Genomic DNA, 25,323 nt, shown 5'->3' with positions numbered 1-25,323 from the left:
AAAAATTTTAATTTTTTTTTTGAATGGGAAGGGTCGGGTACGGGGTATGGATAGGGTAAAAAAAAATTAAATGATGAAGTAGAGTTTTAGAAAATATTTTCCTTGATTTTGGAAGGCAAGTCATTTTCCTTAAATTTGAGGAAAATGAGTTATTTTAAAAAACATTTTCCAAACATTTAAGTCAACCAAACATAGAAAAAATTGGAAAACATTTTCAAAACATTTAAGTCAACCAAACATGGGAAAATTGGAAACCTCCGTACCAAACACACCCTTAATGGACCCATGGCTCACACTATTTACCCACTTACCCCATTTTTCTTCTTTCTTATTTCACGCATGACGTCAACATCACTACTATGAATTAATCTTGTGTGATACTCTGTCATAATATTGATATCATATATGATTGAACTTAATCCTCTATGATACTCTGTCGGTATATTGATACCCTATCAATACCATATAGGATTGGACTTTTTTTAAAAAGAAATAATTAAGAGAAATTATTAAAGTCACAATCTTATTTATTAAAGTCTAAATTAGTAGAAAATATATTCTTTGTGATACTCCATCGGTAATTGACACCATATTGATATCATATAGGACTGAGTTTAGTCCTTTGTGACACTCCGTCGGTATATTGCTACCCTATCGATATTATATACGATTGAATTTTAAAAAAAAAATAATAAGAAACAATTAAGAGAAAATTATTAAAGTCACAATCTTATTTATTAAACTTTGAAGTAGTAGAAAATATATTTTCATATTTTTTGTTCTCGTTTTGCAAATGTAAAAAAAAATTGTATCTAAATTATGACTATTTTTAAAACTAATTTTAAATTAAAATATTGTAGAATTGAAACATACCTCAATGATACAACGACAATATTTAGATATACCGTAGTAGTATCATGGATTATTGAGTAATCTAATTGAAGGATTGAAATCTCAATGAAAACACTGTTCAATTACTCATTGTTACCACCAGAGTATATTATATACTTTGATAGTATCAAGGAGGAAGAAACAATCCTTCAATAAAGACAGTGATAAATTACTCTTTGATACCATTAGAGTAAGATCATATATATATTGTAATAGAGAGAAAAAAAGGATGGACGCTGACATCAGCATGATGCCATCTCATGAATTATATGTCATTTTAAAATAAAAGACAGTATAAGAGTAATGAAGTATTTAAGGATAAAGATTTTACCTTTTGGTGTATAAGTGTTCTTTTCCCTATTAATAAAGGACTAAAAGCATATAATTGTACGTCACATGCCTTTTATTCAAGTTATTTTTTGCAATATTCTCATTTTAATTTTTTTTTCAGTTCGTTATATATTTGAAAATTACGTAAAAAAATATATAAATTATAATAATTAGCAATTTGAAATATCAAAAAAATAAAATGAATTAATTCTCGAAATTCTATATGTGCCAAATAAATTAGATTATCGGTGCCACATAAAATGGGATATAGAAAATAACATGTATTATGTGAAAATGACGTCAAAAGTACACAAGTCTCAATAATTAATGACTTGAAATATTTACAAAACATATAAAAAAATTATTGACTCTTACATTTGTTCTCTTTTTGCAAATGTTAAAAAAAATTGTATCTAAATTATGACAATTTTTTAAATTGATTTTAAATTAAAATATTGTAGAATTGAACATACCTCAATGATACCATGACAACATTTAGATATACCGTAGTAGTATCATGGATGATTGAGTAATCTAATTGAAGGACTGAATCAAATCTCAATTAAAAACTGTTCAATTACTCATTGATACTACTAGAGGATATTATAGGTTGAACCCATTGGTAGCCTCCTAAGGTTGACATCAATTTTCACTTGGACACCTCAATTAGGCTTTGTTCATTTTGGACACTTCATGTTGAGTCCCGCTGTGTCATTTTGACACTTTTTGCTGACTTGACATATTGTGTGTGTTGCACCCATTTTGAGCGCGTGAGGTTTTTTTTTTTTGGATTTTTTAAAAATTGTTTTCCTCCTTCTTCACTTTTTAGCCCTACCACTTATTCCACCTTTCACCATGAAAAATCATGATAAAAAACCGTACAAAATATGAAAAAATAAAATAAAAAAACTATCAAACTAATTTTAAAAATGTTTATAAGAACAAATTTTTTAAAAATCATCACACTAATTCAAAAAGATTTTTAGAACTAAGACACATTTTTTTTCTTTCAAAAAAGTAGAAGAAAAATGTCATATATGATTTTCAAAATCAAATTCACAATAAATAAAAAGAAAAAAAAAACCTAAAATCTAACAAATTTTTTTAAATTTTTTTGGAAGAAGAACCAAAAAATGGATGTAGGGTTGGGGAGGCAAAAGGGACGTAAGGCAGATGGGGTAGGGGTGGGGTGGGATGGTAGAAAATAGGTAATTTTATTTATTTATTTTTGCTGAAAAATTAGTTGTTTTTAAATAATTTATTTTAAAATTATTATTTTTACACTCAAATGTCACATGTCAACTTTTAATTAGTCATCATGTCATGTCACTCCCAAGTGTATTACACACACTTTTGTAATTTTAGCTGATGGCTTAAGTCATCTACGGCCCCTTAAAGTTATCCGCATAATTTACTTAGACACATCAACTAGGACTAGTACCTATTGAACACTTCTACCCTCTCGAATTTGAACCATTTAGACACTTTATGCAAATGTGGCACAAAAAGTGTAATTCACGTCTTGGTAAGCGCGTGAAATCAATATTTTAACATTTTTTCTTTTCCTTTTCGATTTTTCTTTATATTTCTCTTTTTTTTAAAAAAAAAAAATAACAATCTTTTTCTTCTTCCTCTCTTTCAAAATCACACACCTACTCCAACCATTTCTTCAATACAATCCATCACCATTTTTTCCCCACAAATTTCCTTCTTTTTTTTAAAAAAAATCATCTTATCATTGCTTACTTCCGTTTTTTCTTTTTTTCCAGAAAAAAGATAGAGATCACCAATTCTTTGTCGGATAAAATGGAAATTATTATGTGCGTCTTCTTTGCTGGAAAAAATGGAGACCATCTATCTACTTTGTCGGAAAAAATGAAGATCATTATTCAAATATTTACTCTCTCCCTCTTCACCTCTCCCACACACACCCCTTCTTCCTCACAAATCGAACAAAAGAAAATGAAATCAAAATTTAAATAAAAAAACGGATCTTTTAAGAAAACACCATCAATTTAAATGAAAATAAGAAAAAAGGCATAAAGAGACATAAAAATGATAAATTCATTTATAATATATGTTAAAACCTCTAATTTTTCTAAATAGAGGTTAACAATGGTGGACCAGACAACTATTAGGGAAAGAGAAGAAATGGAGAGGTTTGAAGTGGGTGGGGGTGTATAATTTTTTATTTTTCTTTTAGTTTAAAGTATTTTCTTTTAGGATTTTGTTATATTCAAAATTCATTTTTATAATTATTTTAAATTAAAATACCATGTGTCTTCATTTGATTCGTCATTTGCCACATCATATGCATGTGTATTACATGCACATTCTCTTTAGACTAAGTACTAGAAAAATGTTCAATATGAACTTATTTTTTAAGATTGGAGTGTCTAATAGGAAACAAGGTTTGTTAAGGTGTCTAAGTGAATTATGCGGACAACTTTAAGGGACCACATATGACTTAAGTCTTTAGCTGATTGTCAAAATGGTGTCAAAATGACACAACAGACCCCTACTTGAGGTGTTTAAAATGGACAAAGTCTACTTGAGGTGTCTAAGTGAAAATTGGAACTAACTTTAGGGGGATGCCGATTGGTTAACAATTCTTCTATGAAGACATTAATCAATTACTTTTTGATACCATTGAGTAAGATCATATATTGTAATAGAGGAAAAAAAAAGGATGAATGTTGACATCAGCATGACGTCATCTCATGAATTATATGTCATTTTAAAATAAAAGACAGTATAAAAGTAATGAAATATTTAAGGATAAATATTTTACTTTTTCGTGTATAAGTGTTTTTTCCCCTATTAATAAAGGTCTAAAAGCATATAATTGTATGTCACATGCCTTTTATCCAAGTTATTTTTTGCAATATTCTCATTTTAATTTTTTTCAAGTTCGAAATATATTTGAAAATTACGTAAAAGAATATATAAATTATAATAATTAACAATTTGAAATATCAAAAAAATAAAATGGATTAATTCTCAAAATTCTATTTGTGTCAAATAAATTAGAATATCGATGCCACATAAAATGAGATATAGAAAATAACATGTATTATGTGAAAATGACGTCAAAAGTACATAAGTCTCAATAATTAATGACTTGAAATATTTACAAAACATATAAAAAAAATTATTGACTCTTAAAATTATAACTATGATACATAATTAGGAACAAATAGAGTAATGAATATTATTTAAAAATTATGTAAAGAATATTATAAATTAAAATAATTAATAATTTCAAATACAGATATATAAAAGAGTGTCACATGTAATATTAAGTCAAGAACCAAAGTTATGGTGGCAGCAGGCAACATGAATCACAAGACTCTGAGATGAATGATGAGTTGAAATTGCAGAAATTGTACAATTTGCAAATTTTTAGTAATGAAGTGCTTACAATTGATGGTATTCTGCAGCTGAGAATAATTGATTTCGGAATCCATGTTCTTCCTCATACTCTTGCCAATCTGGAATCTTAACATGTTATGCCCAAATTACACTGTCAATTCCAGTTGGATTAGGCTTGGGCAATTAGTTTTGGACCGGTATTGTTTTCCCCCTCTCAATTCTCTTCTTCTTCTTTCATTTTCTAACCCTAGCTACTCTCATGATTCTGCCATTAGTGCCTTAGAATTGCAATCTGAATTTCGCATTTGTGATTTCAGTCCGCACAGCTCTCCTTATCATATGGATATTGAGCAGAGATGAAGTTGCTTTTGATTTTACTAACCAATTGGAACAACAAGAGCCTTAATACTGAAGAGCCCAAAAATGAAAACTCAAAATGACGATTTTTGGAGCAAGTTTGACTAAATTTATAAGCTGATTTAATTAGACACTTTTATTTTGACAAAGAGTTTTATTATTTTATCTTTTTAACTTTTAATTTTACGTTGTTCGGGATGACTTAGTTGGTTTGGAAGGTGGTCGATTGATCACCCTCAATGCCTTCTGAGTTGAGGGGCTGGTCCAGTGCGGTTTACATTTCCTGTGTGGTGTGCAGACTATTACACAGTGAAGGTTTACCCGGTGCACACAAAGTGTTCACCCGAAGGATAGAGGCTGTGACAGAGATTATAACGACTGTGGGTTATCCTGGGGTTCCAAAAAAACAAAATTTAATTCTCCAAAATTCCATACCAAAACAAAACACCTTTAACTTTTTTTTAGGCCAAACACATATACAGCCCCTCTAACTTGTCCGCATTTTTCATTTTGGCACTTTATTTTAGTCTTGTTCCATTTTAACCCTTAAACTCCATTTTTTATGTACCATTTTAACACGAAATACTATTTTTATGATTTCTTTATTTTTATATATATTCTTCAATTGTAACTTCTTATTTTAAATTGACATGTGTTAGTTAATTTTAGTTAAAAAATTAAAAATTAACAAAAAAATAATTCTTTTTAAAAAATAATAATTTCTTTTTAAGAGTGTTATGTATTTTTGTGTGAAAAATAACCGACGAAATTGTGTTGGTTTTCTTTCTTTAAAATCACCGACAACCTAACAAAGTCAGTCGAGTTTTAACATTGTTTAGTAGTGTTATTAGCAATGAACAAGAGTCTTTTTTTAGTAGTGTTATTAACAAAGTCAGTCGAGTCTTTTTGAAGATGGGTTTTTTTATTCGTATTGATTTATATTAAAAATTAAAAATGAATATTTGCGTTAAATTTAGATAGACTAGATGATAAGGAAAAATAAATAAGTAGTGTTATTTAATTTAATTTAATGTTTAAGAAAGAAAATCAAAGAACTTTTGTCAATTTATTTTCATGCAAAAATGCAGAGAAATCTCAAAAAGTAATATTATTGTTTGAAAATTTTTATGTTCGTTCGCGAATGTTTAATTTTTTACGAAAATTAACAGGCACACGTCTATTTTTTAAAATAAGAAATTGCAATTGAAGAACATAAATAAAAACAAATCATAAAAATTCATATTAAGTGTTTAAATGGTACAGAAAAAATAGAGTTTAAGGGTTAAAATGAAACAAGGTTAAGTTGGAGTGCCAAAATGAAAGATGAAGGCAAGTTTGAGGGGTTCAGAGAACAAGACAGCAAGCGAGCGTACTTTTGTTCGCTTCTTCTCCACCAAGCACGGAAGTTTAAGGATAATTGTAGGTCGGTGGCTACCTAAGGAAACTCCGATTTGATCCGCCCCCCCGGCTGGGAGGCATCTACCTCATCCCGATCAGATTGTGGAACAAGAAGAGATCTATTAAGAGAAAGATTTATTCTAGAGAAAATCTTAACAGTTACATCCAATCACAAACTACACGAAAGTTGTCCCATTTTTATGGAGATTTACCCATCACAGAGATGCACAGAGGAAGAGAACGACCTTCATATATCCCTTTTCTACTCGATCCAGAAACAAGATCGGACGTTATCCCGATTCATCTCCATTTTTGTGTATGTGTGCCTTTATTTTATTTTTTCGGTAACTAAATCCCCTAACTTCTTGTTATCTACATATTGGTTAAATTTGTAAGTGTTCTAAAAAAATTAAGAGTATTTTAACTAAATAAATAGCTTATGATCACTTTTTACCAAACAAGTCAAGGGCTTATTGTCTGTTTTAGGACTTCTAATCATACACGTAATTGCTTTGTGTCATTGGATTCATGACTAGTATTCATTCTTTTTTTCACTATTGTATATGAATTTTAGTGGGTCCATAAACAACTAGCAAAAGAGGACTTGGAAAAAACATTAGGAAGACTTTGGTGCAGAGGAAGAAGAGGACTTTGTGAAGGAGCAAATGCAACAATGGCCGACCCTGTAATTGGTGCTACCATACAAGTTGTGCTTGAAAAGCTGCTTTCTCTCACTATTAAGGAACTCAGTAGCTCAAGGGACTGGAAGAAAGATCTCGAAATGCTGACAAAAAATATATCCTTAATCCAAGCTTTCACTCATGATGCCGAAAGACGACAAGTTGAGGATCAGGCTGTGGAACTATGGCTTAAGAGGCTTGAGAGAGCTGCTGAAAATGCTGAAAATGTGTTTGACGAATTCAGATATGAATTTATCAAAAGACAAGTGAAGATCAGAAACAAACCAATGAAAAAGGTTAATGGTTTCTTTTCTCATGCTGCTTTTAAGAGCGAAATGTCTCGAAAAATCAACAACATCAATGAATAATTGAGGGCTATCAATCAATCAGCCACATACCTCGGTCTCCAATCACTGATGGTTCCTTCTCGGAAAATACTACCAATTCGAGAAACAGATTCCGTAGTAGTTGCTTCTGATGTTGTTGGTAGAGACAAAGATGTTGCTGAAATAAAGGAGAAGATTTTGAACATGAGAGAGGATGTTGTTCTATGCACCATTCCCATAGTGGGTATGGGGGGTTTAGGGAAAACTACTCTGGCTAAAAGAATATTCAATGACGAACACATCAAGCAGCAGTTTGAAAAGAGAGTTTGGTTGTGCCTACCTGAAATGTTAGAAACTAAAAGCTTTCTTGAACTGATCCTCGAATCACTGACAAAGAAGAAAGTTGAGGTCCAAAGCAGAGATATAATAGTCCAGACGCTACAAGATGAATTGGGAGAAAAAAAGTATTTGCTTGTCCTGGATGATATGTGGCGTGTTAACTCTACATCATGGCATGAGTTCATGGACACGTTGAGAGAAATCAATACGTCCAGAGGAAACTGAATTCTCGTGACTACTCGTATTAAACAAGTGGCATCCACAATAGCAGTAGATCTTCATATGTTGAGAAGATTAGCTAGAGATCATTGTTGGTCCATTTTTAAACAAAGAGCGTTTGTTGATGGAGAAGTTCCAGAAGAAATACTGAGTGTGGAGAACAAGATTGTTGAAATGTGTCATGGTCTACCATTGGCTGCAAGTGTGTTGGGAGGCCTCATATGCAACAAGGATAAACATGAATGGCAGGCAATTCTTGATAGCAACCCCCTTGTTGCAGTTGAAGATGATAACGGGGAAAATAGCATAAAGAAAATCCTAAAACTCAGCTATGATTATCTACCATCTCCACAGCTGAAGAAATGTTTTAGTAACTTTGCGATGTTACCAAAAGATTTTGAGTTTGAGAAGGACCAACTAATCCAACTCTGGATGGCAGAAGGGTTTCTTCGTCCTTGTCAAGAGACCCCTGTGATGGAAGACGTCGGGAACAAGTTTTTTCAACTCTTATTGCAATATTCCTTGCTGCTAAATGTTGAGCTAGATGTGCACAACAATACAATATGTAAGATGCATGATCTTGTGCATGATTTGGCTGGAGATATTTTAAAGTCTAAGTTATTTGATCAAAAGAGTGTTGGAGCAGAAAATCTTTCTCAAGTTCGATACTTTGGATGGGACTCACCAAGTGATCAAATAGATAAGATAAATGAGCCAGGACGTTTGTGCACATTGTTCTGGAAAAGCAACATATCTGATGATATGCTATTGAGCTTTCAGTTCTTCAGAGTTTTACATTTGTCCGGATCAGGCATCGAGGGGTTGTTAGCCAAAATCAGCAAGCTAATATACTTGAGATATCTTGATCTCTCCAACACTGAGATCGAAGACTTACCCAACTCCATTTGCAAGCTCTACAATTTGCAAACTTTTAGAGTCAATAACTGCTTTTCACTCAGGAAGCTTCCAGAAGAAATGGAAAATATGATAAGTTTGAGACACATATATCGCAAATATCATTACCAATTAGACATTCAGATGCCAATTAATATGGGGGCAATTGACTAGTCTTCAGACGCTACCATTTTTCTATGTAGGTTTGGAGAAAGGTCGTCGAATAGAAGAATTAGGTCATTTGGAAAACCTTAGAGGTGAATTGACTATCAAAGGTCTCCAATTAGTCAGAAATACAGATGAGGCTCGAACAACATATTTACATGAGAAACCAAATATCTACCAGCTGGTGTATTTATGGTCCCATGATGAATCAGAAAGCTGTGATATCAATGATGAGTGTGTGTTGGATGGTCTTCAACCGCATCCTAACTTGAAAAACTTAGAAATGGAGAACTATTTGGGGATTAGTTTTCCTTCATGGTTCAGTGAAGAATTGCTACCAAATTTGGTCGAGTTGAAATTTAGTTGTTGCAAAAGGTGCAAAGNTGTATTTATGGTCCCATGATGAATCAGAAAGCTGTGATATCAATGATGAGTGTGTGTTGGATGGTCTTCAACCGCATCCTAACTTGAAAAACTTAGAAATGGAGAACTATTTGGGGACTAGTTTTCCTTCATGGTTCAGTGAAGAATTTCTACCAAATTTGGTCGAGTTGAAATTAAGTTGTTGCAAAAGGTGCAAAGAAATTCCATCGCTTGGCCAACTGAAGTTCCTTCGTGTTGGAATGTATGCGTCCACTTGTCTAGATGGGACCAGGTCCTCAGCACAGTTACAATAACAGAAAATAAACAAAGTGCTGAAAGTAAAGATTGCACAACAACTTTACGTGGAAACCTCCTTGCTCAAGGGAGTAAAACCACGACCTGGCCTGCCAGGACTTTTCAAACTTCTTTCACTAATCTTCTTCAAGCAAAAGTAAAAGCAAGTTTACAAACCGAGATTAGCCTACTAATCCCAACTCTAAGCAATATCTCCTATTACTTAGATGAGCCAAAGCGGATACAACACCGCCCACTATACTAATCATAACCGATTAATATAGACTTTTAGAGTAAGAACCTAAGTTACCCTTAACCTAGTTCTTACAATGATTCAAACAAGTTTGAAACGTTTCTTTCACAAAAGAATCCTACAATGTAAGCACTATTACAAGCAAACAAAGTAACAGCTGGTACAAGAAGCTCTTGAAGTTATCGATCAGATCCCTTGTTGTTCTTGAAGCTCTTAAAGTAATTGATCAAGTCCCTTGCTGTTCTTGAAGCTTGAAAATCTTTCTCTCTTTGAATGAATGAATAATATTGTTGTATTTTGTTTAGTATATACCATAAAAAGCTATTACCAAACGTACAAGCAACCTCCTAGCTTCTGATTGGTGAAGTACTCTGCAGCTTCTGACGCAGACAGCTTTTACAGCTGTACTGCACTTTGACACTGGACGAGCATACTCTGCAGAGGACCAGGTCCCTGCACTTGTGAGGAGATCATCAAAACACCAAAAGACATAAGCCCTTATCACTTCGGCATCTTGAGTTGATAGGATTCCTTGAATTGGAATGCATCGGACCTAAATTTTATGGTGTTGAGATTAATGATAATGGATCACACAGCAATAATGACAATATCCAAGTGTTCCCGTCATTGAAAGAACTAGTATTGGAGGATATGCATAGCCTTATTGAGTGGAAGGGAGATGAAGTTAGAGTAAGAATGTTTCCTGGGCTTGAGAAGTTGAGGATTACAGAGTGTCCACTGTTAAAAAGTACTCCAACTCAATTTGAAATCCTGCGTGAATTAAGAATTGAAAGAGTTGACAGTGAAATGCCATTGTTGAACTTGTGCAGCAACTTAACATCTCTTGTGGATCTTGTTGTCAGTAACGTGAAAGAGCTCACGTGTCTTCCCGATGAGATGCTACGCAACAACGTTTCTCTTCAACACCTATCGGTCTCAGAATGTGGAGAGTTTCGTGAATTGCCACAAAGCTTGTACAATCTCCATTCTCTTGAGAGGTTAGAGATTACCAGCTGCACCAATTTCAGTTGTTTTCCTATTCCCAGTGGAGAGAATTATTTGACTTCCATCCAAAGTCTTGAGTTATGTTATTGTGATATATTGACCAGTTTACCAAGTGGAGTGCTAGATCATTGTCTGTCTTTGGTATCTTTGAATGTCTTCCATTGTAACAACTTAGTTCCCTTCCCTTTACCCTCAGGGGACCTTCACCGCCTAGGGATATTGCGAATTGGTCCTTTCTCAGAGATGGTGAATTTTGAGGCATTCCAATTAATTTTTAATGGCATTCAACTGTTGTTGTCCCTTCGTAGGTTGTGTGTGTACGGACGTTTGCAGTGGAATTCTCTGCCCAGTCAGCTTATGCAACTCTCTCACCTAACACATATCTATATATATGATTTCGGAATTGAGGCTCTTCCTCATAGTCTTGACAACCTCACTTCTCTTGAAACATTACAACTAATGAGGTGCAAATGGCTACAACATCTGGACTTCTCAGATGCCATACCCAAATTACGGTATTTGCGGATGTATGATTGTCCATTGTTAGAAGGCATGTCGGATGGGCTCGACAACCTTTTTTCTTTGGAACAATTAAGTTTTTGGAACTGTGAAAAACTAGATCATCTGCCATCCAGAGATGCCATGCGACGCCTCATTAAATTATGGAACCTGCGAATTTATGGCTGCCCACAGTTAGAAGAAAGTTGCACCAATCAGAGTAGTGCAAACTCCCAGTGGTCCAACATTTCCCATATTCCAAAAATTGAAGTAGGTGGAAGCATAATTCAGGACAGACGTAAGTCTCTGTTTCTCTTTCACTTTCCGAGTCGATTTTTTAAATATTATTTTCCACGAGTTCCAGAAAAGAACTTATGTATGCAATTTAATACTCCTACTTTTTCCTGCAATTATTTTGACATTATAAATGCAAATTATCAATCAATTGCATATGTGCTATGCTTTCTTCAATTTGTTGTTCTTCTAATTCTTCAAGTGTGGTATATCTTGATAATGATTCAATCATGAACATTTATGTGTTTTTTCCTTATAGGTTAGTACTTTCAGGGTCATGCTAGAACGTTGTTGTGGTAAATCAAGACAAATCCCATGAACTACAGTAATTACGTTAGGTAAATTTTCATTTTAGAATTTGTAGAAACTTTGTAATTATCTGCATAAGTTGCTTTGTACAGCTGTTAGATAAAATTAGTTAATTACTGTTTTATTAGTCATTAGTTACTGTTGATTTTCACCATCAGTTTACTGCTGCTCTTTTACTATTTGACTAGTTCTCTAGCAGTGTTTTTAGGCTTAGCATTATTTCCCCATGTTTTGGAGTTAGTTTAGGAAATTGTTAGACCATCGTGTAAATTTATTTCCATTCCAGCAATAAGAATAATGAATTTCTTCTTCAGCTTATCTTGTTTCTTTAGTAATCTACCAGTTTTTTTGTCTTTCTTTCTGTTGGGAACCAATTTTTGGAGGTCCCCGCATGTCTTAATCATGAAAATTTGTGTTTCTGCTCATAGGTTACTAGATACTAGGTCATGGTAGAACGTCGTTGTGATATATCAAGTCAAAATCCATGGGCAGCAATCACGTTAGGTATTTTAATTTAGTTGTTAGAGGAATGCTATAACAAGTTTATAAAGTTCTTTTTTACATTCCTTTTATCTCATGATACAACGGGGTTTGTTATGTTCCATAGAGGAACCACCATTTTTACTTGAACCTTTTTTTTCCAACTCGATCTTCTATAGGTAACTTCTTTTATATCATCCCTGAAAAGGAAAAAATTACTTGTTTTTGAAGTTATTTTTATGCACAGACTGACCAGATAGGAACAAGTAACTCAACCGGTGCTCACAACAATGACTCAAATGCATTGCAAAGGTTGCTCTAAAGTTTATTTCCTTTTACAGATTAAATTTTACTGGAAGTGCAAAATGAGATTACCTCCTTTCAGGTCTTGTTATGGTACTGAACAACCTTTTCCGGGAACTGAACTCTATAATATAATATGAAACATCAAAATATTCAAAGTGTGTAGGGTGTTCAATGAGCCTGTCTTTTCATGGACATGTTTTGCAATTTTTTTATTTGATGAATAAAATCTGATATCTACTCTCATCAGGACTTGGTATTTAACTTTCTATGAAAGTCTGACCCCCTCCCCTCTCCCAACACGTATGAAATAAGAAGTATTTGTCATATCTATTCAGGTGCTATGATGAAGATACTGAATGGAATGGATGTCAGGTGCCATTGAAATCTATTTATAAGGTATTCAGATTGGCACATTTTGCCTTAGTGGTGACGTGGCTGCACGAAGTTTGGAAGTTCAAGGTAAGTAGGCAAATGGTGGCTTTTTTGATCAATCTCTATATAAGTTTCTTAATGGTTTCATAAAAGAATAATGTTTATGTTATGCAATGCTGGTTTTATTTTCATGTTTTAGACAGTAGAACTTTTTATGAATATATGACGCACTTCTCATTACTTTCATTTCACAGGATAATTTCTTTGTTCATTATCTTCCGCGAATGAAGGACTTCAACAAAGATAGTTGTCATAGCAAAGAGTTCCCCATTGGCTCTTAAAATGTCCTAAGCAGTATCTGTTCATCTTAACAGGTTTTGCTTTTTCTTATTTAAGTAGTTACTTCTCCATTCTCCAAGGAGGTTTTTACAATTTCCTGTGTTTCAGATTCATGTTTAAAACACCAGCATGGATCTCGTCGAAATACTACTTGTATTAGATGTGTTTCACTGTCATAATTGGCAAGGGAAATTGCATTCCGTAAAGTCGTTTGCATTTTGCTGAAACTGGATTGGAGATATTGATCCCGGAAAAGTGAAATTAGCTGACCTTTGATGTTGGTCTAATTCTAAACTGAATAACTGGCAGTGTTGAATGAAAGAGTAACTTATGCCAGTGACTTTGCTATTGATACAATTTTTGTATTGCAGATGATAGATTTTAAATAGCACATATACTATTGAACTTTCTCTGTGTTATAAAATAAAAATAAAAAGTAATTACTCATTCACTGAAGTTATAAAATCTTGCAAATTTGATGTTATAATAAAAGTATTTATCTTGTGAAATTAACTATTATGCATAACTAAATTGATACATATGTTGAATCACATCATAATCTGCTATCAAAAGTCACTGAACCTTGTTTTTACTTGAGCACATTTAATATTTAAAAAGAAAGGAAAGAGGGAGGGGGGAGATGATAAGTACCTGAAATTGAAGATGGTGGAGAAGAAGACTCGAAAAATTGTGAATATTTTAACTAAATGAAATAGTAAAAAAGACTTAATTATAATAAAATGTTAGGACTAGTAAAGAAACAAAAAACTCTCTATTATGAGATGTTAGGTGGGGTAGAAAAGATGAAATTTATTATGAAATGTTTTTACTTTTTCAAACAAAAATATCAGAGAAATTTATTATCTAATATTTAATAAATTAGACTAAACGTTGGTAGTTAAAATGATTGTCAAACTTCTGCTCTTAATGATTTATGCATACATTCAAATAGAATGCTAAACGTTACCAGATTAAAATCAGCTGACCTATTAGTTAAATGAATGATTCCGCCGTAAATGGAGTTGTACTATTTGCCTATAATTCTAGGAAAAATGCTCAAACATGTCATCGAATTTTTAAAAAAGACTTATCTATATCATTCGTTTAAAATTTGGTTCATTTATAAATCTCCAAAAAAAAAATTCTTAGTTAAATCCGCTGCAATTAGAATTAACCAAAAACATCCCCACTATGTCCCCAAGTAATAAAAATTCTAGGTAAATTCCCAAGGATTAATCCCTAGCAAAAATCCCTAAATATTTCCCCAAGTAACAAAATTCTCAAATAAATCCGCATCTATTTGCTATGAAAAGATATCCTAGGTTCTGAGGCTCTTACTTTCATCAAACATTTGCATCCTTTATATTTCATCAAATACATTCGTGCCATAAGAATAGAGTTTTGACGTGACTGTTAAAGTTGTTGACATGTGATTAGGAAGTCACGAGTTCAAATTGTAGAAACAATCTCTTGCAGAAATGCAGAATAAGGCTGCGTACAATAGACCTGTACCATTTAGTGCACCAGTTTCCCTTTACATAAATCTGAAAAGTTGAATTTAATATGGAAAAGTGGAGGTCACTAGTTCAACCCATGAAAACGGCCTCTTGAAGAATGCAGGTTAAAACTACATACAATGGACCATTGTAGTCCGGCCCTTCCCTAGACCCGCACATTGCCGGAGTTCTAGTACACTGGGCTGCTGTTTACATTTGTACCATGATTTCAAGTAATAGATTTGGTTAAACAGAGCAAAAATCTGAAAAAGTTGAATTTAATGTGGGAAAGTAAGGAGGAAAGAAGTTTTATCTAAGTTAAATACGAGCTCCACGGGTCTGATTCGTAAAAACCAGAATAAATTCGACAAGTACTTCCTTTCTTGAACTTCTCATACTACAAAGTATAAACAAATATAATTACCGTCAACCTCTAACGTGTGATATTCCATGTCTAGATTACATGACAGACAAGCTTAATGTCTGATGTTGCTCAAAGAAGCAACTTATGTGATCGAGAGAAACAAACGAGTACATTAATGTCTTGCAAGGGTGAAATTAAAGAGGGTCACCGGAAAACCACCTATCAACCATGGGCAGGCATTGTTCCGGCTTGTATTCAGGAGCTGTATGACCCGCACCCTAAATAAATTAATTCAAGGAAGATTAAGATGCAATGATTTTGGTTTAGAGTTGTTGCTATAGGGAATAATCCTTACCTTAACAGTTGCATATGTCAGCTCATAATCATTTTGTAAATACTTCACTTTGTATCTACATAAACAAAGTATCAACAAATATTGGTACATATACAAAGTATTAGAAAAATCAACAAATATCGGGTGAGTAAAAAATGCATTAGAGACGAAGGAACCAACCCTGCAACTTGAGCATCAACAAACCAAGGCTCCCAATCATCTGCAATTGGCAGTTTCAAAGTGTCTATCCATTCTTCCGTGCTCAAATGAGGAACAACCATGTCATGGTCACCACTGTCAAAGTAAAAAAATTATCAAACAGTCTCTTCTAATAATTGCTTATTTTCTTAAGCCAGAACACTCAAGTTGATACCTCTTGTTTCTTTTTCTTTTGGTTTTTTCCATTATCTTGTGATTAGTAAAACACAAAGGAAGATCTTTCGAAGAATAGTAACTAATATATTAAGGTCACTTTGAAGAACAGTGTAACATAAAGAAGAAGAAAAGCTATCTTGGGGTAATACCTATAAATTAGTGCTCGACAGGATTTGCTGGTGAGATGGCGATGATCACCAACGGCACTTGGGACATCATACACATATGACTCGGTTCTCTCCTTACCTCTATAATGCATGCTTTCATTGCATCTCACCCACTCCAATGTCGTTCCCTGGTATTTTTACATGACCTTATCATTCAAAAACTTACTTCAAGCGGGCAGCATTGGATATGGAGTTATGGACACTAGCAATAAAATTGTATTTGCATACCTCACGAACGTTTAGTGCTTTCTGGACAACTTTATCATTTGCCCAAACATACGAGTATATGTAATTTTTTTCCTGGTTTTGGGGTTTAAAAAGTTAACTCATCAAATTCTTGTATAATAAACCACTAGAATTAACACAATACATGATGCTAAGAAGGCCTTGTTAAGTGGAAGAAACAGAGACTTACTCGACACCATGGTCCTGCAATTGGAAATACTGACTGGCCATTTGTAGGAGTTTCTTGGAGAATGTCCATTAAATATGGAAGGTCACAGTAAGGCTCTAAAATTTGCGCCCGTCGTATGTTCTTGAGACACTAATCACATGCAATGATCGACTATTTAAGCATAATTGAACTTTGAAAATATCTTAATATTTTATAAGTGCAAAATTTGATCCCTTACCTTTGTTACTTTCTGAAGATCATTTAGACATAATATGTTATGTGGATCAACGTCAAAGTAACTCCCATTGCAATTTGTTTTAGCGGACTACACAGTAACATAAGGAAGATTAGTTGCATAATTAATTTCTAGTTGAACTACCAAAGAAGTTAATTGTTTTAATTCAAGGACTTCACTTTGTTAGCATAGCTTTGGCAGGACTTCGCTTCATAATTTCTAGTTGAACTACTGAAGAAGTCAATTGCTAATTTTTTCTTCTAGACCATTGTTAAATAGAAGTTAATTTACCCAACGTAGAGTACAGAACATAAGCTATTAGATACCTGATAGATCTTATCTGAAATAAGTCCCATACGATTAGCATATTTGATTCTACCATTGGAGTCGATGTATCTATCTGTTAGAGCATTGCCTTGTATGTATCCCTACATTCAATCCAAAACCTCAGGTTTGACAGCAGAACTTAAAATGAGAAGTATCAATAATGAAAACAGAAAGAAGAGGTGAGCAACTGAATGCAGTGGAGTTCATACTTTGATATTCAGTCGAGGCTTGTCACCAACTTCGATACCTTGAGAGAAAGAAAAAGGTCATGAACCAAGATAACAAAAAGGCTGATCCTGAACTCAGGTACAAGATACAATACCATCGTATATTTTGCGAGTAAGCAGTGCAACAAAAATGCCTGAGTAGGAATCACCACCAACATATAGTGGATTGTTGAGATACTCGGGATGATCCATAAGCCACTACAGCACAACAATTTCACAGTCTCATGAATTTGCTTATGAAAGTTTCATGGGTTAGATAAATACATGTTGTTGGAAAATAACATTCAAACACGCCAGACTCATCACTTTTTTTTTATCAGGTCTCAAATTGTAAAGTTTCTTTTTTCAAGATTTGGAATACCAATGGATAACAAATTCAACTACAACGAATCAATATATTTCCAGGACTGTATTCAATATTTATAACCTGGCAGACCATGGAACTAACTACTTTTTGCTACAAACACAAAAAAAAAAATTTGAACTTAGTGCTCGCCTTGATTTTGCTTGACACGAGTCATGAATGTTCCAAGTCTGTAATCTTGTCAAAGAGGGTTTGACCTCCACTAGGCTACGGGTTGTTATTCTGGTAGACATCACCCGAACGCCACGTCCTAGACTGATCACACTTGCTCAATCTCTAAAGCGAATTTGGAAACTTTGGAAGAATCAATCTCAAGAGGTTGCGAATATTTCGTTCTTTAACTCCTTTCTTTAATTGAAGTTTAGTCTTAAACATCTATAGAAGCAATTTGAGCTACACATAAAAACTGAATGAATTTGCTCAGAACAAAATTGTCTCACCTTTCTAAGGAAGTCATAAGTTAGAGTTACAGAGAGGGTATCATTGCAGTTGTAAGCTTCTGAAGTGTTTGCATATGAGTAGCCTGTGCCAGCAGGTTGATCTATAAATATTATGTTGGCCACCTAGTAATCAAAACCATATTAGTTTACTGCTTATATAGACGAGCAACAATGAAAATATAAGCAAATTGTAAAAGAGTGAGCTTACAAGACCTTGGTCCAAGAATTTGAGTTCAACTCCAGTTTCGGGAAATTTCCATTAGAATTTGCATAATCAAAGGTTAAAGGGCCTGAAAGAAGCATCAAGGTCATTTCTACTACTTATTTAACTTTTGAGACACAATAATCCAAATAAGAAGCATACACTTGTTCAGAACAATCTTATTTTTCCTGTTACCCTAATGAATACTTGAATGCATAATTTTGACTCTTAGACTCGGGAGACCCGAATTGATCTTTTAGTCATCATCCGTATTGCTTGCACCTTGTTTACATATATTGATACATAGTGAACATTATTTATGATCCCTTTATCGAACCTTTACTAGTTTTCAGTATTTATTTGTCCCAATTTATTGACAACGTTGCTATAATGATTTTATTTGCATACTGAACTTCAAAGTAAATACCATCCCGAAATATGTCTTTGGCTGTTACTGAGTGTCCACTAAACCAATTTATAAAAGTGAAATTAGAAGTTTTAGTAGGATAATCAAAACTTATGGTAACAGAATGTGCTTCACCTCACACCTGGAACATGTGTATGATGGTTCCTCATGTTAGCCTCCGAATAGTTTTTAATAATGATAGATTAACCAGGAAAATCTTATGTGCAGCATATCAGGAGCACCACATGAAAGGTTATCCAGAATACAAGGAAACTAATTAAGCTGCTGAAAAGGAAGCACAGAAACAGTGAGATGCTGTATTGCAGGCTTCAGCAAGTACTGGGAATCATTCCCCATCCAATACCGGACACAAATCATGGGCGGATATAGTAGAAGAGGGGCAAGCAGAGCCAGAAAAGAGAAGCTCAATTTGGGATAATTTCGATATCTTGAATGCAGGGTTTAAGCTAGAATACATCTCCCCTACTATGAAAGGCGAATCTCCCATCATAGACATTGATATAGAAGGTATAAGCTCTGAAATTGCCTATTAGAACACTGTTGTTGTGTGCTATTTACTAGGGGCACACCCCCTTTATATGGTCATCAAGGGTTACATTCAAAGTTATGGGGAAAACATGTAATACACAAGATTGCTATGCTGAAAAATGGTATAATATGAGGATGGTAAGAATGAGGTAATTCGGGGGTGAATTTACCACTTCGATAATAAACCCTTGTTAGTGGAGGCATGGAATTTACCATGGATGAACTGTATACTGTGTCAATATCCAATATCTTCTCGATACATCTACAAGACAATTCTAGTAACTCTATCTTCTACTCTAGAATATCTAGATATTTCTACGAGATGCTTATCCAAGTGACTAACTAGACTTTTCTAGAAACTTAGACCTTCGAAAAAATTAGATTCTGTCATTACTAATCCTTACATTACTAGTAATATACTCATTACTCTAACTGTCTACCAAAACCCTCTTTTTTGTAAAAAAAATAAATAAATAAAATCTTCTAATCTAATTTCGAAGATAAAAGATCATCTTCGTTTTTTTCTCCATTTAGAACACCCACATATATAGTGTAAAAAGCTGCGTGTATAATTACAAAAATCGAAATTGATTGAAAATTAAACACAAGTACATGGAATAAAATTGATTGACATACCAATCTCATATACAAAGGAAGACAGACCAGAACAACCAGGGCCTCCAGTGAGCCAAATCATGAGAGGGTCATTTAGTGGGTCTCTCTCAGATGGTACAAAGAAATAAAATAGCTGCACTTTTTCCTCTTCTCCAACACCAATGTAACTGATGAACATAGCAATTTAGTGTGTATTTACATATGGAATGACAAAATTAGTACTATCTACCTACCCAGTTTCGAGTGTAAATGGAAGTTTTCCATGAAATCCAGGAAGAGTTTCAACGATGAAGTGGTCGGAGACTACATCGGATACAAGTAGCAGCAGCAGAAACAGAGTGACCCGCACCATTTAGAAAATGAGGTGACGACTGAGGAAAAGCGGATAGGGGCATTAATATTTAAAGGCTTAACCTGTCAAAGTTACGTGTCCGATGCCTTCATACAAAACATCTTCCAGATAAAGACACATGAGACCCAATATAATATTTTGAGGATGGGTCTTTTCTTTTCATTTTTTCTAACTTCTTACTTAAATCAACGGAGGAAACTTAACAGGCGTTTTGTCATGCAATATCATAGTATAATATGAAATTATGAGATAAAATTGTGTTTGGACACATAATTTCATGTTAATTGTATCTCATATTCTCCAAAATCACGATTTGAAAATATCATATTAGCTACCAACAACTTCAACACTTATTTCACAATTGACAATCATAAAATATACTCCAACTATATAGCCACTTTACCATTACTCACAACAAAGATTATTATACTTTCTGAAACATAGAGAGTGTACTTTCTTAAACATAGATTATTATTTCAAAAAGTTTAAGAACTGGTGTTTGAGTCCAAAATGGAAAGTAGTATCTTGATACTCTTACTGTAATACCCTATAATTTAGGTTAAGGGCAAATAAGTCATTAGTTATTTTTTAAAAGAAAAAGAAGAGAGAGATTGGGCTAAAAGCCCTAGGCAACAACAACTGCTGTAAATTTCAGCGAAGAAAAAAATAAGGAGAAACAAACACTAGTTGCTGCGTTTTTGTTTCCAGCGAAGGACCAAGAAAGAGAAGAAAGAACGGAAGGGTGAGGGAGAAGAAGGAGAAAGAGACTTATTCGAAGGTTTCGCTTCCAGGTTCGAGGTAAATCATTGTTGCTTTTCTTCTCCTACAGCCCCTCCAAGATTATTAGTTAGGTCATTCAAAGTAGGTGTTGAAATCTAATTACTAAAGGTTAATAATTGGGCAGCAAGGGTTGTACAGACGATAAATCATATATATATTTCTATCTATTTTATGAGTATCAAGATACATGATTGATCAATGGATTTGGGCATGAGAATACCTATAGATAGATGTATATTTTATACTACTCCTACTGCCAGATATGCTCCCAGTAGCCTTAGTTGGAATTACATTGTAATGCTGGGCTTGAGTTGTTGTTAATTGTAGTAATAGCCAAGAAAATTGTTTGAGCAACCGCAAGATATGAATACTTAGAGGCTTTAACTTGTTGTTGCTGAAATTAAAGGAATATATCGTTACAGAATAAGATACTTTAACATATTGAGAATCAAACCTGAAACTTGAGGGTTGAATATTTTAAATAGTTATAGAATTAGCTTAAACATAGAATCTAACTGGAAATTGGTATGAATGTGATTATAGATTGACCAAAGGGATTTATACGGATTACTCGATTACGAGCTTGGTATTTCAGCTCTAGTACTGTGAGTAGTAATCTTACCACAATTTGTATTTCACAAATTTCATGGTTTATAAAGTAAATGTGTTACTGAATGTTTTGAACTTGCATGTGGGACAAGTCTTTTACTTGATATGATTCTGAAAATATTATTTGAGATGATCGCATTCTTACAAGGTATGATTACTGGTATTGAAAAGACTTTACACTTATTTGAGAAATAGTTTTTGACAGGTGATTGTTAAACTTTGAAATGATATGATTTAATAAGATTTAAATGCTCTGTTCAATTTTGAAATGCTTCTACTGATTACAGGAAAAGTTTAAAAAGGGAGTAGACCTTGATGAATCCCGTAGCTAACGGTAGGTTCGTTAGACCTGGTGCACCTTGTAGTTACTGATTACTGATAAAGACCTTGCTAGTCTGTTNAAAGTTTAAAAAGGGAGTAGACCTTGATGAATCCCGTAGCTAACGGCAGGTTCGTTAGACCTGGTGCACCTTGTAGTTACTGATTACTGATAAAGACCTTGCTAGTCTGTTACTGATATCCCTCGAGTAGGGATCTACTGATATGAATACTTAACTCATTTATGAGGAGTTCACTATTATTGGTACTTCTTAAAGAGAAGGCCACACTGATTACATGATTCATCCTTGGAAACCTCCCAGCTATAAGATTTGATATGAAAATATTTTTCTGAGTTTACTATTGAGTATTCCTATTGATTTTGTTTATATGAGGCAAATAAGATTGAATATTGTTATCGTTTCCGAAAAAGGCGGTTTTATCGTTTTGACTATTATACTAGCATGTTTTCTGACTTGTCCCTCACTAAAACGTTTGTGGTTAAGTGTTATTACTCACTGAGCTAGCGTCTCACTCCTCACTAATTGTTTTTACAGAAAACTCAGGTGGTATTGAAGAGGATTTCATTAATTAGAGAGTGATTTGGTAGCATCTGGTGAGCCCCGCATTGCTTCGCGTGGCTAGAGAACTATTTATTTGTTATTGGTTTATTTAGTTCCTTTAAAAACTCTTAGAGTCGCTCCATTTTTCATTCCTTTGATTTGAGTCATGATTAGTCCTTCATATTATAGTCAAGTGACTAGTTGGAACTTGTTTTCATAATTTGGAAATGAATTAGGTTAGATAAGTGACAATTAGATCATTGAAGGATATTATGTTGTGGCTTATAGTTGCTATATATTAGTTGTGTTGTGAAATTCTGAGACTGAAAAAGTCAGGATAAACCTAAATTCAGAGGAAACTCTGCTCGATTTTCTGTAGATTTCTGGTTAAGGCTTGCTTTGGGATTCTTCCCCTTAGCGCCGGTCATGGTTCTAAATTTGGTCGTGACAAAGTTGGTATCAGAGCCAGGTTATTCTTGTGACTTATGGAGCACACATTAGTAACAGAATCTCAATTATGGTTATGTTGTCGGCCATTTCTATAATTGTGATTCTGCGAGGACATGATAGGATGTGGCTTGTCTTTTTTTTCTTACTCCGTCTTGTATGTGGACTGATAGAGTCAAATAGATGAATCTAACATTGTTTATCTTTCCATCACATGTCTTGGATTTAGACATCTATTAACAAGAGTAGTCAAAGGTTCGGAGGCATAAAATAACACATTTGTAAACATTTGTCTCTTCCATGTAAAGGGAGCTTACTGAAATAGTGGATAAGGCCAGTAAAAAGGTTGTTATGTCGCTTTGAGGGATTTTTGTGCACCCATGTGATAGGTAATGTATCTTTTTCTGAAAAGAGTACTCCTCTGCACTTTAGAAACATGAGAGTGTTAATGTTAGGGCACTTATCTTCTGGTACCGAACAAGAGATATTAATTGACAGAACAAATAAATTCAAACAATAGAGTAAGGCCCAAGACCAGCTCCAGGCAGCTACAAAGATTCATATTTTTCAAAGAAAAAAAAAGTAACCTGGAGAGTTTCTACAGATAGAACTCCGAGGTTATAATAACTCAAAGATCCTTAAAGGTCTTAAAGGTTCTTGAAAAAGATTCTTAGGTGAAATACTTAAAGTTTTATGAACTCTAGCATGTTTCAGTAAAAGTGTTGAAGTTCTAGTAGTGTACAAACAATGAACATGAGAAAATACATGGTATAATATTGTATTATTCAAAACACCAGTAGGAGAACACCAAAGACTTGAGGCGATTCACTAAGTTATTATGGATTGTTTCTTTCTGTACAATTGAAAATGAGTAGTTGATAAGGATTTTGTTCAAAATGATGGTTGGAACTAATACGTGGCTCCGGATTATTCAATTGGCTAGATATGCTCCCTACTTATTACCTAAAGAAGTATTTATGATTTAGAGGTTTGTTGGAAGGTTAGTTAGTCCCTGCAACAACCCTACATATTAAGACGTTAACCTATTTTGAGATAGTTGACATTGTTAAAAAGATTAGAAACTTGTAACATGATGAGTGGACAATCAAACATTCAGTCAAGAAGACCAAAACTAAGGAATTCTTTTATGGGAGTTGTAGTAAAGAGATGGAAATGGTGAATGCTCATGACATTGAGTAATACTTTTAATGGTTTCTACTCGTGTGGGGCAATCTTCTTTTGTTCGACATGTATACGATGTTGGTCAAGATAGAATCGAGGAAAAGGATTGCATAACTAACCAAATCATAATTATATGGTTTAATTGATATGTCATTGTGGGTGAATGAGTTATTTTCCTCTCAGAAGACTCTATATGAAGCTGTCTATGTTATGTAATGTTGTTTTCCTACCAAATAGTTCGAAGTTGATGAGGATAATGTATTAAGATTTGGAATCAAGCTTTGTAATGTACAAGGTTCAACTAAGTTGCTCATAGTTCAAAAGGATTAAAATCTTCTACACATAGAAGGATATTAAGAGTAAATAGTTCGGGACCAAATTTTCCTTAGAATCCCTCCATAAAAGGTATGAAGTAATTCAACAGAAAAAAAAGAAGAAGAAGCTAAATTGAGCTCGAGATATGTAAGGTCATATAAGATTTCTAGACCGAGAGAGAGTAGTGTTGTATCAGTTGGAACTTCCCTCGAGATGTATGTTACTCGTCCAATTTTCTAGGTCTGCGAAGAAAATTTATCTTAGACTCCTCTCATGTATTTGAAGCACCGACTATACAAATTGCTGAGAACTTCACATATGAAGAGGAACCAATAACTATTGTTGACAAACAAATAAGAAAGTTAAGGTCAAGAGAAATTATGTCCATGAAAGCCTTATGGAGAAACCAGACCATTGAAGAAGCTACTTGGGAGTTGGAAAATGATATGCGAGTCAAGTATCCTCACTTGTTTTTGCCTACAGGTACACACTTGTTTAAATTCGGGGACCGAATTTCTTAAGGTGAGGAGAATGTAATACCCTATAATTTAAGTTAAGGGCAAATAAGTCATTAGTTATTTTTTTAAAAGGAAAAGAAGAGAGAGATTGGACTAAAAGCCCTAGGCAGCAACAACTGATGTAATTTTCAGCAAAGAAAAAAAAGGAGAAACAAACGCTAGTTGCTGCATTTTTGTTTCCAGCGAAGGACCAAGAAAGAAAAGAAAGAACGGAAGGGTGAGGGAGAAGAAGGAGAAAGATACTTATTCGAAGGTTTCGC

The 25,323-nt window shown here is 33.8% G+C and overlaps 3 protein-coding genes across 3 annotated transcripts; 2 read left to right on the top strand and 1 right to left on the bottom strand.

Annotated features, from left to right (window-relative positions):
- The first annotated feature begins 7,975 nt into the window (after nucleotides 1–7,975).
- Nucleotides 7,976–9,374, top strand: LOC125863971 (putative disease resistance protein RGA3). Its single transcript, XM_049543929.1, has 2 exons — nucleotides 7,976–8,903; nucleotides 9,010–9,374. The coding sequence occupies exons 1-2, from the start codon at nucleotides 7,976–7,978 to the stop codon at nucleotides 9,372–9,374; spliced, it is 1,293 nt and encodes a 430-aa protein (XP_049399886.1).
- A 1,017-nt stretch (nucleotides 9,375–10,391) lies between these two features.
- LOC125865298 (disease resistance protein RUN1-like) lies at nucleotides 10,392–12,004 on the top strand. Its single transcript, XM_049545506.1, has 2 exons — nucleotides 10,392–11,682; nucleotides 11,938–12,004. The coding sequence occupies exons 1-2, from the start codon at nucleotides 10,533–10,535 to the stop codon at nucleotides 11,940–11,942; spliced, it is 1,155 nt and encodes a 384-aa protein (XP_049401463.1). The 5' UTR covers nucleotides 10,392–10,532; the 3' UTR covers nucleotides 11,943–12,004.
- Nucleotides 12,005–15,286: 3,282 nt separating this feature from the next.
- LOC125865290 (serine carboxypeptidase-like 18) lies at nucleotides 15,287–20,444 on the bottom strand. Its single transcript, XM_049545497.1, has 14 exons — nucleotides 20,213–20,444; nucleotides 20,001–20,146; nucleotides 18,421–18,497; nucleotides 18,208–18,330; nucleotides 17,499–17,601; nucleotides 17,386–17,423; nucleotides 17,176–17,277; nucleotides 16,853–16,939; nucleotides 16,636–16,764; nucleotides 16,449–16,520; nucleotides 16,203–16,348; nucleotides 15,859–15,972; nucleotides 15,700–15,754; nucleotides 15,287–15,622 (listed from the first exon to the last, which is right to left on the bottom strand). The coding sequence occupies exons 1-14, from the start codon at nucleotides 20,329–20,331 to the stop codon at nucleotides 15,539–15,541; spliced, it is 1,395 nt and encodes a 464-aa protein (XP_049401454.1). The 5' UTR covers nucleotides 20,332–20,444; the 3' UTR covers nucleotides 15,287–15,538.
- Between the last annotated feature and the right edge of the window lie 4,879 nt (nucleotides 20,445–25,323).

The sequence above is a fragment of the Solanum stenotomum genome, chromosome 5, assembly GCF_019186545.1.
Source record: "Solanum stenotomum isolate F172 chromosome 5, ASM1918654v1, whole genome shotgun sequence".
In the NCBI taxonomy this organism is placed as follows: Eukaryota; Viridiplantae; Streptophyta; class Magnoliopsida; order Solanales; family Solanaceae; genus Solanum; species Solanum stenotomum.
This window is presented reverse-complemented; position numbering and strand designations above follow the sequence as displayed.

Excerpts from the sequence above, each read along its gene's own strand:
- LOC125865298 (XM_049545506.1), top strand. The coding sequence starts at position 10,533 with ATGCATAGCCTTATTGAGTGGAAGGGAGATGAAGTTAGAGTAAGAATG.
- LOC125865290 (XM_049545497.1), bottom strand. The coding sequence starts at position 20,331 with ATGGTGCGGGTCACTCTGTTTCTGCTGCTGCTACTTGTATCCGATGTA. Across the intron at positions 18,331-18,420 it reads ACTCAAATTCTTGGACCAAG|GTGGCCAACATAATATTTAT; the intron begins GTCTTGTAAGCT and ends TTTGATTACTAG. Across the intron at positions 15,755-15,858 it reads GTTGATGCTCAAGTTGCAGG|ATACAAAGTGAAGTATTTAC; the intron begins GTTGGTTCCTTC and ends TTGTTTATGTAG.